The sequence below is a fragment of the Stylophora pistillata genome, chromosome 5 (assembly GCF_964205215.1).
Source record: "Stylophora pistillata chromosome 5, jaStyPist1.2, whole genome shotgun sequence".
Lineage (NCBI taxonomy): Eukaryota > Metazoa > Cnidaria > Anthozoa > Scleractinia > Pocilloporidae > Stylophora > Stylophora pistillata.
Genome location: NC_142523.1, coordinates 29,725,423 through 29,745,640, shown reverse-complemented (window position 1 = coordinate 29,745,640; position 20,218 = coordinate 29,725,423). Strand labels below are relative to the sequence as shown.

The window sequence follows — 20,218 nt, the reverse complement described above, 5'->3', positions numbered from 1 at the left end:
TCCTTACAAAAGAAAAGACTTATCTCCATGGATTTTATCGCGACTACATCAGTGCAATTTAAAGATTCTCGTTTCTAGAATAAAGTATTCGTATTTCCAACGAGCGCATATACATATTTATTACTCAGACGACAACACACTCCCGCACAGGCCTGTTGCGTCAAACAGCCTCAATTTCAAGTCTGCCGGGAGTCTCACCTGGTGCCGAGGTTAATGAAAAGCTGAAATTATATAATAACACTTGAGTCTTACAGCCAATAACATCACGGCAAAACCAACCGATCATTTCACGCGAACTGGAATAAGAACATTCTACTGACAACAATCACTCACTTGACTCTGATGATGACTTCCGCACAGGTTGTCGAAACGTCAGTCACTGCCACCGACAACAGTCCTTCTCAGGACTACACTCACCCGGACGATCAGACTACACCTTCACATGTTACCCCCGGCTTCAAACCATTTACTGCAAAAGCTGAAAGATAGATTTAGGTGCGGCGAACATCATGGCCGTATTAGAAAAGATTATTCCTCTGTTTCTCACTATTTTTGCAACAGTGAAGGCTCAAGGTAAGGGTAATGTGTATTAAGAACCCTACAATAATATAGTGGTAGCTACGAAGAAACTTTACTTGTCATGCGAGAGCTTCCGAAACAATTCTCATTGTGCCAATGAAACTTGGGAGGAAAGCGACAAAAACATGCCGGTTTACTGAATGCAGAGCTGGAAATAACAGTCGGTCATCGGACATTGTCCTACAAAATTTTGAATATGTCCGGCCAATTTCACATTATGATCGGACATGATGTCCGAACATTTCAGTTTTTGCATGTTTGGTCGACTCTGAAAACGTTTGATGTAAAACCAGGTGTGCGCGAATGACATATGAAAAGGAGATAATAATCTGCACGTGAAGTAGAACTAGCGATGAATAAATTATAGTCTGCGGTAGCAACTCGTAAAAGTATTTTTAATAAAGGATAAACTTAGACTGGACAAAATATTTTCGGGGAAAGGATTTTTTTTCAAACTGTTTGCGAAATTAAAAGCTGAATTTCAGGTCGCCAACACCTGTAATGAATATTTCCTGAGGAAATGAAGTCTTGACCAGCCAGACAGCGCGTCGCCAAGTGTTTATTCATTAACATTTAAATTGCTCGAGTTTACGTCTTGTTTTCACAAGTGAAAAAGGTTAAAATAGTAATGAATAAACCATTCGGACCGGTTTATTCATAACCAAATAAGGAAACACGTAACGTGACAAGTGACGTAAGACAACTTATCGTAACATCTCCCTTCTTTTGGGGCAAGCTAACTTCCAAAAGTAAACGTATGAACGTAAATGAAATGTGTTCAAATTGAAAAGGAGATGACTAAAATAAAATTTAAAAAAAGGACAAAACAAAACAAATGGAACTTCATACAGGACTGAAAGTCGAAAGTCCTTATTAAAGTTACTGTTCAATAGTCAGTTTTTCTAACTGATGAAGACTTCGAGTTCGCTTGAGCTGAAGTCAATTTTCATACGATAAACTACTCAACAAGGTCACTGAACTTCGAGGGTGGCTTTACAACTCTGGTGCGAGTTTTCTTCAATGGAACAGTCTGTGGCGTCGATATTGGCTTCGGTTCATGATTAGCTGAATTGACATCTCGCTTTGAAGGCTGGTTTACACTCTTTGAAAGCTGGCTATCACTGCTTTCAACTAGTTTGTGCTGTTCTGCTAATGGTTGTGCAGCTGGCTTGAGAAATTCCCGATTTCGACGTAATATTTGATTGTCTGAGCTAGTTTTTACTACATAGGACCTGTCTGAAACTTCTCAATACAGGCGCCGGCTTTCCACCTTTGATTCCTCTGAAGAGATGCCACTCTCATGTCTTGCCCAACTTGTAATTCTGGTAGGGTGCGCGACGTGCGGTCATGGTACCACGTAGCCTTTTGCCTTTTCAAATTAAGCTCTGCATTAACATTTTCTGGAATCTTGGGGTGCAGTAGGTTAGAAGTTAAGGGTAGTAAGGTTATGGTGCGTCTAGACATCAATGTCTGTGCAGGGCTACTTTCGAGGGACTCTGTTGGTGTGTTGCGTTGGTTCGATAGGGCTAACTACGGGTCTTTGTTGTCGTTGAGAGGTTTTCTGAACAAAGACTTGAAAATTTTCACAGCAGACTCTGCCTTTCCGTTGGATCTGCGATGATGCGGGGAAGACGATACGTGAGTGAACTCCTAATCGACTGAAAACTGATGGAACTCATGGCTTGTAAACTGAGGAGCGTTGTCAGTAGTGTGTCTGGAATGCGTGTGTCTGGAATGCCGTGTCGGCTGAACTGTTCCTTAAAAGAATTCAATCACGGAACTGGAAGTGTTTTCCTCCAATTTTTGTACTTCCATGAAATCTGAGTAGTAGTCAACAAGCACGATGTATTCTTTGTCATGAAATCTGAACTGGTCAGCAGTTACTCAACTCCACGGGCGGTCAGGAAGTTCATGGCTTTACATTAGAAGCTTCTAATTTTTAGCTTCAAATTCGTTGCAAATTGAACATTGTTTGATTTGGTTACTCCTTTTTGCATTCATACCAGGCTAGAGTACAGTGTCTCTAGCTTTACGCAGGCAAGCTTCTACTCCTAAATGCCCGGAAAAAATTCTAGCTTTGACTTCAGGTCTCAGTAACTTAGCCGGGGATGACTACACTCGAGCCTTTGAAAAGAACGCCATTGTGTTCTGATAGTTCGTCGCGGTAAGACCACTAGTCCCGGATCTTGATTGGTACTTGATCCTTCTGCATTGGCCATCCGGTCAGAATTGTGGTTCTTAGTGTCCCCAGAGTGTCGTCGTGACTTGTGCTACGCTGCAATTAATCCAGTCTTTCTGGCGTGACCTTCAGGGCTTGCATAGGTTTATTTATAACCAAATAAGGAAACAGGACTTAAGACATTGCTTTTATTTTTTCCCAGCATATCAGTTTACTATAAAGGACTGATATCGAACGAAAAAAATACTTCAGTGGAGAGTTTCCGTGCAGTATCATGAAGAAAAACTGCATAATGAAGTGTTCATGCTCAAGACTGATAATGAAATAATTGCAGTTCTTGAAAATCATTATTCTAGTGAATTTTATCATGCTAAATAATTTTAATGAAGTTTTTGTTATATCCGGAATAATCAAGGTCGAGGTAAGTGTTATCAGATGAGGCCGAAGTCTGAGGCTGATAACACTAACCGAGACCTTGATTATTCCGGGTATCACAAAAACCGAATCCAATAATTGATTCATCATACATTCTTTTAGTATTTTCCGAATCTTTATCTTCAAGTAGTTTCTCAATTTCTCCCTGGGTCGATGAAGCGAATGGAGAAGCCATTCTTACCTCGGTGTCCGTGAACTTGACATTGCTCCACCGGAAATCACGTATTGCGCGCGCAACTTACAGATTATTCACTAATCTGTAGGTACAGATTAGTGAATGATCTGTACCTACAGATTAGTGAATAATCTGTACCTACAAATGGCAGGTGGTGTCTTGAATCTTATATATTGATTTTGAAGTTTTAAAAGTTTAGGATGAACTGATCGAAAAAATCTAAAAGCGTTACTGAGTACTATCACCACATACGTAATTGTGTTGTTTGTTCTACGAAATTTCAGAAGCTCGTTGGCCTTAAGATCGTATACATGAATTTGGAAGTGAAAGATGTTTGAGGTCGTATTTGTGAAATTTAAGACTGTTTTCATGCGCTAAGAATTTTTACGCCATTACATAGACTTTAAGATATACTAATTTGAAAATCACATTTTTTTGCTGTGCTGGAATTCTGAGATCGCAATATTTTTTTGTCAAAGCGTTGCTATAGTCTTGCTCAAACTTTTCATGTCATGATGGATTAAAATACATGGTTTCAGTGTGGCAGGGACGATTTTTAAAAAAATTGTCATTGAAAATGACACAACTTGCGATGTTACTGTTTTTGGATCTGTGTTTGGGCAGTTACTAAATAACAATACCTGATAACGGAATGATCTAGAAATTTTTATGCGCGTTATTCGAACTTCAACAAAAAGCAGTGTGAACTATTTAGAGTGATCTACTTGTGCACTTTGGCTTACAATTTTTTAAATATCAATTAGAGATAGCTTAGGTATGGTTACATTGTGCGTTACAGCTTCGTAAGGTACAATATGGGCAAAAATCTATTACAGCTTCAAATTAACATCTGTCCGGCCCCATGCAGAAAAGCACCCCAGTTTCTCATTTCTAGATACAAATATACATGTATATGCAGTTCCTGCAGTTTAATAGATGTAAGTGTACATTTTTTCTTTTTCGTTTTTTTTCTTTGTTTTCCAGGGGAACCACCATTTGCAATTATAGAACCTTTCCCAGAGAACATCTACCCACCACAGTACACCTCAGCAAGCGTTACTTGCATTGCATTTGATGCATCTGGTAAACTTCAACCAGATAGAATAGAGTTTCATAGGAGAGATGATCTTAACCGATACAGAAAGTTAGAGGGGGATAGATTTTTGTTTAATCAAAGAACAGAGAATATAAGTGAGTATATCTTTGTATTACAGATAATGTTTCTGGCTCTAGAAAACAAAGCAAAACAAAACAAAACAAAACAACCTCTGGATCTCAGACTTTACTCCCAAAGCAGGATTCTTAAAATCGTCATAAATAGTGTGAACGAGGTTGAGTCATGATTTCCCTCCTGAATCATATGTGACCCATGAATTTTATTCCCTTAAGTTTGTCAGAACATCAAGATTTTCCTGAAACCTCGCACATATAACAAGAGAGATTTGAACTTTTCCTTTCTTGGATACTTGATGCCATGATAATTTTTTATCAATTTGTGCCTGGAATGGGATCAGGACCCCCCCTCCCCTCCCCTCCTCTTCCCTCCCCCTTCCCTTCCCTCCCCCTCCCCCTCCCCTCCCTCTCCCCTCCCCCTCTATAATTTGTACAGTACAAAGCCATATTCTTCTCCTCCTGCAAACAAGTTAATTGCTTTCGTTGTAGGAGGAAACATTAAATTGTACACTACCATGACTTTGGAGAATGTAACAATTCAGGATGACAGTCAGTATGGTGATCTTGGAAGCTATGAATGCCATGCTTTTGCGAAAAGTGTAAGCTCACCAAAGAGGCATGGCTTTAGTGTTAGCGTTATTACAAGTAAGTCTGTGCATTTCGGATGAAATTTCACTACTTTGTACTCTCACAGCATAAATAAGTCTATTATGTATGTCGTGTCTATCCACATAGTATAGAATTGAGTAAAAATAAACTGTCAGAAAACAGAAGGAAATGCAAGGGATGGGGGTAACTTTTCTGAAGACTGCCATCTTATTGAGGGGAAAAACACTACTGCTATCTCCTTTAAAGCACTGAGAATAGGATGAGCTGTTAAGTTGTAGTGTGATTACTTGCCATTGTTCAGAGTCAAAGTTCCTGTTATTTTTCACTTTGAATGTGCAATTTACATGTAGGGTGAGTGATCATCAAAAAGTTATGCCCTCATCTTAAATGGTAAAGTACCTTTTTATAAAAATCCTTTTGCAGCAAAATATTTCTATAAGCCATCTCCATTCCAACTGGGAAAGAAATTGTATTTGTTAACAGAAAAATCTATCCACCTGATGCTTGAGCTTTTGGCCAATAATCTTCATCTTTGTAACGGCTGCCACGCCTTTTGCCTACTGTTAAGAAGACGTTGACAAACTTGTGCACGCGCGACTCGTGTGTGCGTGCTTTGAGATTACGAAGTAATATCGTAAGCAAATCACACGGACCCTTTTTTAACATTGACGTGTGTGATTTTTAGAGGAGAGTAGTTGAAGTTTTTAGTTTATCATTTGGCGGTTTGTTTAATGGTTGTTGTCGTAAGACTACAGTTTTCTGTGTTAGAGTAAAAGTGTCTGTTTGGATTTCCCGTTTCGCTTCCGAATACCTACCTTATATTGAAGTTTGTTTTGGTTCAATTCTTACAAGCGGGAGTGTTATGTGAGTGCTAATGTTCCTTTCCTTGAGCTCATATATAGTTCGTTTGTGAGTTTGTGAGTTTTTTGTTTGAGTTTTTAGCTAGCTTTGCATCTTGCCTTTATATTGGAATCTTTGGAATGTTGGTTTGTCTATTCGCATTTAGCTGAGCTTCTTCCCTATAAATTCATATTTCAGTTTATGATAAGTACTTGGATACCACGACTACGTTAAATAAAACGATTCAAGGCTTGTCCGTAAAATATATCCTCGCTTCATAGTGTGTCTTCATTTGCGAAACTCATAGTTGTCGAAATTTTGCTTCGCTTGTGTCGGCCACTACAATCTTCATGTAATGGTTTACACATTCTTGCATTTCAGGAAATGAAATTCCAATAATAAAAGTCTCAGTTTCCAGTGTTCTTAATCCAGACGACGGCATTATAATCTTCTGCAACCTAACTAGAAGCGGAAATGAATTCAGCACCTCACTGAAGAGGATTTCCTGGTTTAAAGATGGGAAGTTGTTGGAGAGTGTGCGGAATCCAGATCCAGATGTGCAACAGGACTTTTTAGCCCTACTAAAGCTTACAAAGGTTGATGTCCAACAAGGGGGAAAGTACACCTGCCTTTTGGAAGTAAGGCTGAGGCATATTAAGGAGTACAACGTTACAGATTACACAGTTATTAAGAGTAAGTACAATGAACTATTGCAGCAAGACCTCATAAGTAATTCTTGTTACTGTCTGCCATTCAATTCTTCTGCTAGCTGTTACTTCGGCGAATTTAGTATTGAATCAACTAATTATCCCCTTATTGATATTTTTCTTTCTTCTCATGACTTGTCAGTGTGATTTTGTATTCATTTGATACTGTGAAGAGAAAGTTCTGTCTTAATCACTCATGGGAGTTTAAAGGGGTAAAAGAGCTGCATTGTACATTTTTTATGGCCACTAAGAATCTGCTTGGGCTAATAAGCATTCAATCAATTCTGTAATACCCTGCTTGTTAAAAGCCATGCCATTATTAAACAAAAATTAAAGTACCCTGACTGCCAACAGCCATACCATTATTAAATAGAAAGTAAAGTACCCATGATGAAAACACAGTTTTATAATTTATTTCTAGAAATACCTGTATCAGCATCTGATTATCTGATTAGAAATGTAAATCTCTCATCATAGCTAGTTTAGAGAATTTGTTATAATTACATCATAGCTAACACCTTTAAACTGATAAATTGCTTTGTATGAACCTAGTGATCCCAGAATATTTGTTGTTTGACTCTTGTCATGAGAAGGAAAAAACATCTTGCTTCAGTTGTTGGTTGAATAGACTGAGTTTTAAATTTGTATGGAGAGGTTACATTGCAGTCACTTCTGGGAGTTGAGGGGAAAGCATTTGGTCCAGTGAGACATTTTCCTTGGTACAGCATACCTGGGAAGGTTCATTCAGCTTTAGAGATCACAAAATTTTAAGGCTACCCAGCACAGTGTCCTGGTGAAATTTGAATGGCCCAATTTTTACATTACATGTACTGTACATAGACGGCACGTCGATTCTGTAATTACCATTTTTTCCTTGTAAACCAAGGTAAATGCCTAACCGCCATCCGGTTAGCTCAATTGGTTAAAGCGCTGGACTGTTATGCGGGAGGTCGAGGTCGATGGTTCGAGCCCCAGCCGGACCAACAGTCAAGGTCTTAAAAAAAAACTGAGGAGAATGTGCTACCTTTCTATAATATCAAGAAATTGATAGACATTCTAGTCTTCTCGGATAAGGACGAATAAACCGTAGGTCCCGTCTCCTGCATCTATTAATTAGTTAATTTGGTTAAGCAGGGGGCGTTAAAGAAAGCACTCAGGAGATTACTGTGATGTGATCTGGCCTTTTTACTGGGGATTGGTGGGGGAGGAGGGTGCATCTTTAAATAAATTTCCTTTGGTTGTTTGTAAACTGCTGATGCAGTCAGGCCAAAGTAACCCGGAAAGTGTTATCATGCACATTTGATCATATCGACATGTTAATTTGCGCAATATTAAATTATTATTATTATTATTATTATTATTATGAAATGTACATGTATGTCTTGCCGTTAATTACTTGGACAGTTCGAGTGTAATAGCTGGTCATTGGTTTATTCCAGTTGTACCTTGGCTTCCCAAGCCGAAGGAAGACATTAAGGAGAAGGCTTCTAAAGGAAGCAATGTGTCGTTTGAGTGTGCTGCGAAAAGATTTCCTTTGGAGGTAGAATGGAAGGTGAAGAAGCAGAATGAAGACAGTGTTCAGGCTTGCATAAGTAAGTTTTAAAGATGCTCATTTCATCAAGGGTCCCTATTAAAACAGTTCAGCACAATCTTTGAGGATTAGTCATCATTTGCCAATATAAGTTATTCATTATCTTTATTTATTTTTTTTTTGTGATCAAACAGAGACAGACAGAGAAATGATCTGTTCTTGAGGAAATGAATTTGTCTCACTTTACCTTGGCTGTGTTTCTTGTCAGATGGATCAGGTGGACACTACAAGATTCATCAAGATGCATTTGGCACATCAATTCTGACTCTATCTGGAGTGGATTATACTGATCGTGGATTTTATTACTGTTGTCTTCCTTCAAACTGCTCCCAAAATGTAGAAGACAAATGCCAGCAATTCATTCTTGGCGTCAGAGGTGAGGCTCTACGTGTACTTTCATCATTTTACTTGCTTAGCACTTTGTACCCCAACACCGACAACATCTAGATTCTTCATTCTCTTCTGTATATATATCCTTTTTTACTGAGGAGGAGAATTTGTCGAAAAATCAAGAAACTCTTTAGTTGGTGATCATTTCCTTAATTCTCGTCACCTTGATGTTTGATTCAAGGTGGTCTTGTAAGCTTGGAGAAATTACAGTCTATGTGTAGATGCTTAAGTCACCGTTAGGGATGAAAGGATTATGTCATGGTAGTGGGTAGGTAACTTTATTTGAACTCGGGTTGTTGAGGCTGATTACGCCCCCTAGAAATACATGCCACCCATCCAATCCCAGGGGAGAACATCCACCACGCAGTTATCTTGTGCGTGGTAAATTAACGTCTCCTACCCCTAACCCTGCAGGAGACAGGGCCTACGGTTTATTCGTCCTTATCCGAAAAGACTAGAATATCTATTCATTTCTTGATATTATAGAAAGGTAACAAATGGTTTACATGTACATTTATGTCCAATTTTTCTCAGAATTATCACTGTCAGCTGCATTTACATGTAGTAGCACACAAGTAATGTTGTTATTATTATCATTATTATTAGTGTGATCATAGTCATTGCAATTTCCTTAAATGGGATCAGTGCATTTGTTGCTTTATTTTTCACTTATCATTCCTTTGCAGTGAAATCAGACAGTTGGCTGTAATCAGACAGCTAAAGCAGCCAATCATGCTACGTCCACTCAGCTTATATATCCACCAATCACAGAATTTATCACAATAACCATAGCAACAACCATGCTTGTACTTACAGCTTTACTTTTCAGCTGTGATTGACTGATCAGACTCCTTCTCCATGTTTGTCTGATTTCGTTAATTACCGGTACGATTAGTCAGACCCAATTGGAATCTACTTGGTCATGTTACCATTATTTATTATTATAATAATTATAATTGTCATCATTTTGAGCATTATCCATAACACTACAATTATCAGTGTCTATATTAATACTATTTTGGTTATTTTGATTATTATCAGCATTATCATTCTTCAAATGCCAGTTGCTTTCATTTGATTCAAAATATAATTGAATGATGGCATTTCTTAGCACGACATATCATGTGATTGCAAGTTATACTACATTATCAGTCCTAAAAAATCACTCAGCCTCTCATAGATTTTGTTCAACATATGGTTTGACCTATCAATGTTATAATGTTGTTTTATTGTTTGCTTTTTTGTTTTGTTTTAACACATCCATTGGGCCCTTTGTGGCCTTTTATTGGTATCGTTGTTAAAGCCCTTGTTCTTTTCTTAATCATCCACATTGCTGAAAAGAGAAAGAAGGACAAAGAAAAAGGTCTGAAACAGTAATGAATACGATTCAATAGGTCCTCTTTATGCATTTCATTTCCATTTTTTATACAGAATATACAAATCATGTAGTTTTATTAGAAAACGTAGTTAGTTTCTGTTTAATCTAATTGATCAGTTCATGAGCAAGCGATAAACTACGTGTAAAAGAAGAAAGTAAAATATCAACTAGTACATGTACACTGTAGGTATCAATTGATGAAACACCAATTGTTAGTGGGGAGAATTGCATTTTAGATGTTCAAAATGAAAAACAACCTATTGTGGGTTTTAAAATCTTGAAATGTATATTGATATTAAATATGGGCAACAATGCTGAAGAAAAATCATAAATCAAAAAGATCTTTCGTGGGCATATGACCCACATGCAGTACTATAAATTCTCTCTATGTAGCTTCTTTATAAATAAGTTCTATGTTTTAAATAAAGTTTACTCAGTACCCATAGGAGAGACTGTTGTACCATTAAGTTGTATGTAGATCTCATCTCTATCAGTGTATGCAGACCACTAATTTATATTTTATTTTCTCACCTCTTTCCTATTTGTTCACTGATGCTGCGTATAAACAGCTGAAAAGTACAATTACCATGATTTTTGTATGTACAGTTAAATTCTCTCAATACATTAAGCTACATAGAGCTTAAATGCTGTGCTGCATATTGTTTTGAAAGACTTATGTACAGAGGGCTTTTGACATAAGATGGCCCATGTTTTTTAAAAGACTTGTAAATTTTAAGTAAATGACATCATTGCATTTATTGCCTTCTCCGCTGCTCACCCCATTGTGTGTATCGTACACTATGATGATACAAGTATTAATTTCTCAGTCTTACATACAAACGTTTTGTGTTTCCTAGGGTTGACGGTCGAATGAATTTTAGTTATAGTTCCACAGACACTACAGAATTGGCACAAGAGGGCAAGTGCGCTCGCGTAAAGTGGGAGAGCCCCTGTTGCTTAGAATGGTTACTCGCACTGTACGCGTGTGGCAAATCCCAGTCATTTTTGTTGCTTTTGTTATAGGGCTTAAGGATAGCACAGAAACTGCAATTTTATTTGAAAATACTGTTTTTGTGAAAGCTGTTATGTTAGTGCTGTCGAAAGTTTATTCTTTTTCATCACTGGTATCGGAACAAGTCGTAAGAGACACATTTTGAAGTTTCGTTTATTGATTTTTCCATTTTCACTTATATCATAACTAAAGCAAAGCGCGCGCTCTGATTGGTTAATTCATCATCTCCTATTTTCCAATGGGTATATGCTGCTGACATGAGCAAATGCTAAGTCTATTTTTGCGCGCGCGCTTGTTTTTTCTGATCACGTAAGATTTTTTAAATAAAAGGGAACTCTTGTTACAATGTTTCAATGTTATGTTAATAAAACAAATGGTAAACACCACAGTTTGTTCATAGTTTTGCTGAACTCTTTCACCGTTTGTTGGATTCAGAGCTCATAAATTAAAGAGGATTTTGGTCGGTATTTCAGGAAGCGTGATTAAACTTTATCGAGTTGCTGGTGTGCAGTTCGTTGTTATGAATGAATTTTCGCGCGCTTGTTTTCTCTTGTCATGTAAGACTACACAAAACATTTTTTTGCGATGTAGCTCAATAAAAGGACTTCTGTTCCTCCAATGTATCAATGTTATGTTATAAAACAAATGGTGAACGCCAGAGCGTGCACTATTGAGTTATGGATGCACTTGGGAGGTTTGCTAAGCACTCAAGAAGCTAGAGTTGCACTCGGCTATCGCCTCGTGCGACTCTTACGTTTCTTTCGTGCTTAGCAACCTCCCGCGTGCATCCATAACTCCATAGTATACGCTATATGCCGTTCACCATTTGTTAATTCAAGCTTAAAGGGATACTCTCTCGCCTGTGATGACTTTTTGAGAAAAGACGGATAACAACTTAAGTAAAACAAATCTGTTGAAAGAAAGGGTAAATCTTTTGTCGTTTTCGTTTAAATTTGAAACTTTTCTCAACGTGTGGTTCGAGCGTAGGGCTTTGCCTCCCAACGGAAGTGACGTAGAAGGGAGAGCTCATTTAACTTCCGTTGAGATTTCTTTCACAAGAGCACCGAGATTTCTTCAATAAAAAACGCGCCCCAAAAATACAATAATACCGCAACGATGTGTGGCCGGTGGATGTTCCAATACGCGTAGCGATGGTGTAAGCCTTCATAAATGACCCGAAGATCCTAATTTCGCTAGGTTATGGACGAGAGCCGTGAAAAACACGCGATCCGATTTTGAGAACCCAACAAACTCTAGCCGTCTGTGCAGCATTCGCTATTTCACTGCAGACCCTTTTGAGGAACAGTCGGTTCAGGCGAAATCTATGGGTTTAAAGATGAAAGCCCTTTCTAAAATACAATGCTGTTCCCTTAAATCTTTATATTAATCCGTCTGTAAAAAACAAACAAAGGCTTGAGGACGAAAAAAAAACTCTCATCTTCACAAGTCCGTGACACTAGCGCGAGATTATCAAAACAAAATCGACAACAACTACGTGGAGCATTCAGAAAACGGAAAGCTGCAAGGGTATGTATTACCTGTAAAAGAAATATAGACTTGTCCTAATCACACCTCTGAACCTGCAAAACACTTGCGGGAAAATCCATCACATTCTTTCACTTGCCGTGTTCTCCCCTCAGCAGAAACATTCCACAAGCGTAGGTTCGTCGAGGGGCTAATGATCCAACAATTCCACTCCACTTTGAACAAACAAGTCATTTCTTATGTCTCCAAACTTTTCCCATCGGGAATCACATGAGATATATATGTATGTACAGACGGTCAACACTTTCAACCCTGATGATGACAAACAGCCGAAAACGTTTGGTTTTAGCATTTTAATAACTTTTCTTAATCTTTTTAGCCTTGCATATATGATATCAAATATGAACCTGTATTCATTGAATGAAAAATGTAGCAAAAAGCTCTTTCAAACTTATAACCCAACTCATTTACCCGGTGCGTGTTCCAGATCCTCGATGCACATATAGAAAATGAACAGCTCTCCCTTTCCAAAGAGAGTTACCGAACAATTAGGTTTTGCATCGGTAGCGTTCACCCCAAGCTCAAGATGTCAGCACCCAAACTCCCAGAATAGGGAAAGATTTCTCTGTGCAATTTCGGAGCAGTCGTACCGCTAGAGGCAAATTTAGTCACTTGAAAATACATAAAAATACAAATCTGTTGTGACATTAGTTTGGCCGTCCCGAAGAAAGTAACCAAACCGCACGCTAAAATAACTTGGCAGGCTGTCAGACGTCCGTTCCAGTAAAAGTAAAAGCACACAACACACTTCGCTCAAGGAGTTTATTACGTCGAAACCGGTTCAGAGTGAGGAGGAAAATTCGGATCAAGAGGAAGAAGGTGAAGAAGAAGTAAAAGAATGAGGAATTACGCAAGTTTAAGATTTACATAACACGTGCAGCGAATGTGAAAGAATAGCTTTATTGTGTTAAAAACAAATGCCGGTCGAATCAAGTTGAGGTCCTACATTTTTAAGGCCAAACACTGCTGCATTTCTCAAATCTAACGATCACTTCACTTTGGGAAGTGACAAACGAAGAGATTTCGCCGATAAGCGAAAATTGTAACTCAGAGAAATCGCTTAACAGTCTGTTTCGTAATCGCTCGAATGGATCGGCTTAATCTGGTTCTTTCGAGGAGTCAGAACTAGCGTCACTGTCTTAAGGCTCAAACACATAAATGGTTCAGTTCCTTGAGCGTCTGCACTCTCGATCACCGACGATGAATCCGAAAAGGAAAACTCGAATCTCTAGAGTTGGACTCCATTACGATCGCTCGTATGTTTTTCAGTTCTCCTATTACGTCATTGATTACGTGTTTAACTGAGCCTGCGAGCAGGCTCCCGGCTTGGAGGGCGCGAGGCAGGGGAAGGAAGGGGAAGGTTTCTGTGTCCCCACGTCTGATTAAATGGGGAGCCTGTTCGCAGGCTATGTTTAACCAGGAGCCATTTCAACTTCCGGTCCTTGAATTGAGTGAGTTTCGCGCTTTTGCACCAGGATTTCAATCGAATGAAAGGTTTTAGGGAACTTTTTCTTCTTCCAGTAGTTGTTTTGGCAAAAGATCTACATTTTAATTAAATGTTAAAATTTGGTGTAGAGTATCCCTTTAATGCCTGAGTATTTAAATGCTAGAGCATCGAAAGTCACGAAGATTACAGATTACTCCGAAAGGTAGATATGATAGGAGATGGGAAAGGAAGGGGAAAAAAAGGGAGACAGTAACAGACTAACTCCCTTCCAGGCAGTTTCTCCCCCCCCCCCCTCTCCTCCCCTAGGTTACACCTGCCACAAATTGTGAAACAAACTGTCTTTGATTTATCAAAAACGATCTTTTGAAGTTTAATTTTTTTGGCGTGAACGAAAATGAGGTATTTAGTGTTAGAAAGATCGATGCAATTATGTTTTGTGTGTGTGTGTGTGTGTGTGTGTGTGTGTGTGTGTGTGTGCGTCTGTGTGTGTGTCTGTGTGTGTGTGTACCGCCATGTTTGATCGTGTGTTTACCGCCATGTTTGATCGCCATGTTTGCTAGTAGAAGGATATCGTAGCCAAACTCATAATTTTTTTTGTAGCTTGTACCTGAATAACAGTCGGCCGGTTGTGAAACCAACAGTTTGCCCTTCTTTAGCTAAACTTCGTTTTAGCTATCTTCGATTCAGCCAGATTTTGAGAACTGCGTCAACAAGGTTTTATATCAACAGTGGAAAAGACTATCAAACATCCAACTTATCCACAAGTTTAGATTGTAGAAAATCTTGGGAGACCCAAGGGAGACTTCCTTTAGCCCTCTACGCTCCCTGAACCTCGGTAGGCATGTTCCCCATACTGTGTGCTTTACATTAGTCATGGTACTGACGCGAAGAAATTTTTTTTTTACAATCCAGAGCCTCATTCAGTTGAGATTATTGTCTTTTTCTTCATAACGGTAACGTTTGATTTAGAAGTGATATTGTAAGGGGAAATTAGATGTTAGTGACTGAGGTTGAAGGGTTTATTAACCGGATCAATTTATTTCCAGTCATGTTGATTCTTTATTTCGAAACATGATATCAACGTATTTGATATACTTGATTAATCCTTTATTGTATATACAATATTTAAAACGGTATTGAGCAGCTTTTTTGCCAGCAGGGAGCGCAATCGTAGTCCTCTTGTCACGCTTTTTCTCTGTCCCGCAACATTGATTTTGCACCGTTGTGTGACGGAAAAAGTGGATCAAAATCGGGCTTTCTCTAAGATACATATTGAAATAATGATTAGAATAGAAAATTTCTTTCAACTCGCTTGTAAATGCCTGAAGCTAAAACAAAAAAAAAAAAAAGAATTAAAAAGATTCAGTGACTGTTTAGATCCTTCTTAGTGTTAAGATGTTTAGCATGGAAATGATCGCATACTTCAAGGGTTAACCTTACAAATAGGGTATGTAACATTTTAGTGTGTTTCATGGAGAATTCCGTTGGCTGAAATGTCCCATGTAAAGAAGCGGGGGCTGCTTTTCAGGAGGTGAACTAACGTGAAAGATACATTGGATACCTTTTAGTTTCGCGCTATCGAGGTGATGGAAGTTTTAACTGAGACAGAGATGAGAGCGGGGTAGTTTTGTCCAGGAGCTCAATAACGGTGAAAAAATCAAGGATAAGATCATTGTATTTGTCCTTTAGAGCAATTTCAATCAAATGTCGTAATTTCACTTTTAGTTCTCATTGGCTCTTGACAACTTTCCTTTCTTCTGATTTGCTGTTTTAAATTCCTTGATTTGGTTTCTCAACACTCGATCTGAAAGTGCTCCGATTCAAAATTACTGGAATGCATTCAAAATTTGTGAAAGGTCATGTGCAAAACATCAAACATTAAGTTAGAACCAAGTAATCTGTCGCTACTTTTCTATCCATTCACTTTCATCAACATGGCGACAAGCTCATTTTTTATTATAACATAACCAAAGTAAAGCGCGCGCTCTGATTGGTCAATTTAGCGTCCCCCATTTGCCCATGGGTGTACGCTGCTGACGTGAGCAAATGCAAAGACTATTTTTCCGCGCGCGCTTGTTTTTTCTGGTCACGTAAGATTTGTTAAATAAAAGGGAACTCTTTAGCTACAATGTATTAATGTTATGTTATAAAACAAATGGTAAACACCACAGCGTACACTATTGAGTTATGGATGCACTTGAGAGGTTTGCTAAGCACCCAAGAAGCTAGAGTCGCTCTCGGCTATCGCCTCGAGCTACTCTTACGCATCTTTCGTGCTTAGCAACCTCCCGCGTGCATCCATAACTCAATAGTGTACGCTGTGGTGTTAACCATTTGTTAAATATCTGAGAGGCACTGGCATCAAATCTTTCACAAACTTTCTCCTCTTAGAAAACGAAAGAATCAAATGAACTGAACGTTTCCAGTTGAAATCCCAGCGCCCGTAATCTTCACTCACGCAGTCTGCATCCGTATCAGAAATTTCTCCTTGCATCAGCCATAGGTCTGTATATAACTCCCTCATTTAACCTTCATGGCAGCGATAGCTGACTGCAAACTGCCCATTGCAGTAATCATGTGATAACGGCGACATGATGTCGCAAAAACCTTATTAAGTGATTTCTTCCATAATATCTCTAATTATTTTTAATAATTACTGTTTTTTTAAACCCTTCTAACATCAAGCGACTTCTCGTCCAGTTCCTCTTTTCCGGCGATAAAACTGTCTTTGCTATAATGTTTTTTGTAGACCGCTTTGATCTTCTTTCAATTTCTGCATTTACAATATTTTCGACCTTTGCTTTTCGGGCACGAAGAAGAAACGAAAAAAGGTGTCGTTAGTGCAGCATGTTCAGCGTTATCTAAATAATCACGTCTCCCTTCGTCGTTTGCTAAGTAAGAGTAAAAAAATCTTTATTATTTTTGTCACATTGTGGTCGCGGGTACGGCGACACACTGGTAACCGTCATAGGGTAAAATATTGACTGGACTGGACTATTTTTTGGACGATTATTTGGACTATTTTTTGGACCATTATTTCGACCATTTTTTGGACCATTTTACTAAGGGAAGAGGCACACCTTTAGTACTCGGGGAGGGATGGGTGCAGTCGACAACTTCTGAGGGAGGGTGGGGGAAGACTGTCATTACTCAAGGAGGGGTGGTAGGGGGTTGTTATTGTAAACACTACTGGTTAATGGAGCTTTAACTCGATCGTAATAATTATTTTAATCGGTTTTTCGACTGACTTCTCCTACATCAACATTTTGCGCTTTGCCGCGGCGTTTCTTTAAATTTTTAGCCATGCGAAAGCGAAAATGCCACGTAAACACTGGACTTTAATTCTTATTGAAAACATCGCTTTTACTATCGGTCCTCCACTGTTGAGTTATCTGGCATAGGTTATGGGTGTGCCTTTTGCCGACTTGCACACCGTCAGTTTTCCTTTGTGTAATTACCAGATTTATCCATCTATCTTTTGTCATTAATCTTATCGGACGAGATCACAGAATTTCCGTTCCTTGGCCCTTGACTTTAGCCGTAAATATAGAATTCACAAGCGCTATCGCAATTTTAATGTTTGTGCGTTTACTATATGAAATCATTTTTGGTACAATCGTACAAAGCAATATTCTCTCAGACCTCGAAAACGCAGACCGCAGACCGCACGCCTCGAAAACGCACACCTCGAAAAACGTGTATACGGTGTGTAATTACCAGATTTATCTCTCCTCCTTCTGTCATTCATTTTATCAGACGAGATATCGGAATTTCCGTTATGCGAAAGCGAAACTGCCACGTAAACACTGGATTTTAATTTATATTTAAAATACTTCGTTCACGATCCTTCACTGTTGAGTTATCCGTGTGCCTTTTGAGTCGACTTGTGTGTGCACTATCAGTTGCTTTACGTTTTCCTTTGTGTATACAATATGTTAGTAGTGAATTTATCTATCTTCCTTTTGTCAGTGATCTTATCAGACGAGATCTCAGAATTTCACACAACACCGAAATACCTAGTTAAACAATAAAGTGTTTCTGTCGAGGAACTATCAGTTGTTAGTTGCCCCGCGGAAATTTGATGTTCTTAAAAGAAATATTTGCCCGAGAAGCTTCGCTTCTCGGGCAAATATGCTAGTTTTAAGAGCATCACATTTCCAAGGGGCAACTATCAGACCGATAGTTCCGAGACATAAGGCAAAGCGCAAACATTTTGATTGAAGGCACTCGAAAAACCGATTAAAATAACCTGTACGATCGAGTAAAAACTCAATTAAGCAATAGTGTTTACAATTACAACCACCTACCACCTCTCCCTGAGTAACAAAACTCTTCCCAACCCCTCCCTCAGTACTTTTCGACTGCACCCACTCCTCCCTGAGTTTTAAAGGTGTGCCGCCCCCCTTATAAAATGGTCCAAAAAATCGTTAAAAAAAAACCTCCAAAAAATCGTCCAAAAAACAGTCCAGTCCAGTCTATATTTTATCCTATACCATTATTATTACACAGAAAATTCCCTCTAAGAAATAATTGAATAGAGAGGGCTTTAAATAAATACCTAACCATGTTTTTTGGAACTTAAGTTCTCTTCTGGTTTCCATATCAGTACGAGCTTTGTGTTACGTCCGCAGTTTTTATTTTTGTGTCCAGCAGTTCTTTTCAATAAGTTTTGTGTACACAACTTGTTTACCCATAACTTGCCACCTTGATACTATATTGAGCTTTTTGCCTCCGATAAACGTTTTCGCGTATGTTATTGTGTTCGTGTGATCATAAGTTTTAATTGTTCATTATTTTATGGGAAACTGTTATTTTCCAGTTAAAAATTATTTCGGGAAAGATTTGAAAGCCTTTTGTATGTTCCCGTTAACCAAGCCAGTATTCGACCCGACTGATAATAGGTTCTGCCATTTTGATAACGAGCCAAGGAGATATTTTGTGCAAGTGCTGTTAAAAATAAATTAATTGCGAGCTTAAAGATTGGCAAATCGATGAGTGTTCCATGCGTCATTTCTATTGTGAAAACTACTAAAACTCTGTACGAAGGTCAGGTTAGAGTTTACATTAGGTGATATGTCAGCTTGATTTATGTTTGTTCTTTCGCTTGAAACTAACGAACTCTTTTCCATTCCAGATCTTGTTCCTCTCACGTTTGGTGTCACATGTCCAAAAAACCCCGTGTCATGTTATGCTGAACGAGAAAAATTTTTATCGTCGGTTACCTGCACGAAACCGGTTGCTACGGACAACTCATGATCAGCAAATCCACCAACCTCCTCAATCGTTCAATAAAGGAATCTTGTTATTCTGTGTCATGCAATGGACCAATCAGGAAACAATGTCACTTGTAACCTCACCATTGAAATCACAAGTGAGTTTTCTTCTCATTTCTTCTTGGCCACCGCTGGTCTAGTTGGAGGCGCGCTTGGAGTCTAGGATAATTGACTTGTTTGGATAACTGATCATTTGCTGTCCAAAATCGAAAAATCGGCTCCTTTGTCAAAAATCAGACACTACCGTCAAAATTAAAAAAAAAAAAAGAAAAAAAAAATCATACACCAGTTTCCAAAATAAGAAAACTGGCCGCAAGCGTCCAAAATGAGAACTCGGCCGCTACATTACTTGCCTTGGAAGGTATGTTAATTTATATCATTCGTCATGATCGCCATTCTCGTTCCCTCTAGTACATTGTTACCTCCTTGATTTTTAGCCTCATGCACCAGCAAACTACAATCGTCCAAAAATCTTTGGAACACCACATCATTTTCAAATAAAGACAACAAAATTATCATATTTCCACTACTCATTGTTGCAAACATAACATTTCTTAGTATGCGACTCTGTAAATTATCAACATCACGAGCAGGACAATTGCAGGATATTCTGTTCATACCTATTAAAAAAAAATAGTGTGCTTCTCAATTTGGCGAGTTTGATGGCTCCTGGGCGACTTTAGCACCGAGGTCTAAGGTTAGAGGTCTGGCTCAAGCCCCAGGGCAGAATAACACTCAGGGTCTTGTTATAACTCAGGAGCATGCGCTACTTTTGCTATGACATCTGCAAAGGGTTAGACATTCTAGTCTTCTTAGAGAAGGACAATTAACACAAAAGGCCCCGTCTGCTGCATCTTTTCTGTATAAAAGAGCAGGTGAACGTTT

General features: G+C 38.6%; 2 protein-coding genes across 2 annotated transcripts in view; one reads left to right on the top strand and one right to left on the bottom strand.

Annotated features, from left to right (window-relative positions):
• The window catches only part of LOC148731343 (sorting nexin-5-like), a 301,059-nt gene that overhangs the window by 160,760 nt on the left and 120,081 nt on the right, over nt 1-20,218 (bottom strand). The gene's annotated exons all lie outside the window — the stretch shown is intronic.
• On the top strand, nt 283-11,454 carry LOC148731350 (neural cell adhesion molecule 1-B-like). The gene is made up of 7 exons (XM_088760326.1): nt 283-573; nt 4,353-4,559; nt 5,031-5,186; nt 6,372-6,683; nt 8,137-8,289; nt 8,497-8,664; nt 9,365-11,454. The coding sequence occupies exons 1-7, from the start codon at nt 510-512 to the stop codon at nt 9,385-9,387; spliced, it is 1,083 nt and encodes a 360-aa protein (XP_088616452.1). The 5' UTR covers nt 283-509; the 3' UTR covers nt 9,388-11,454.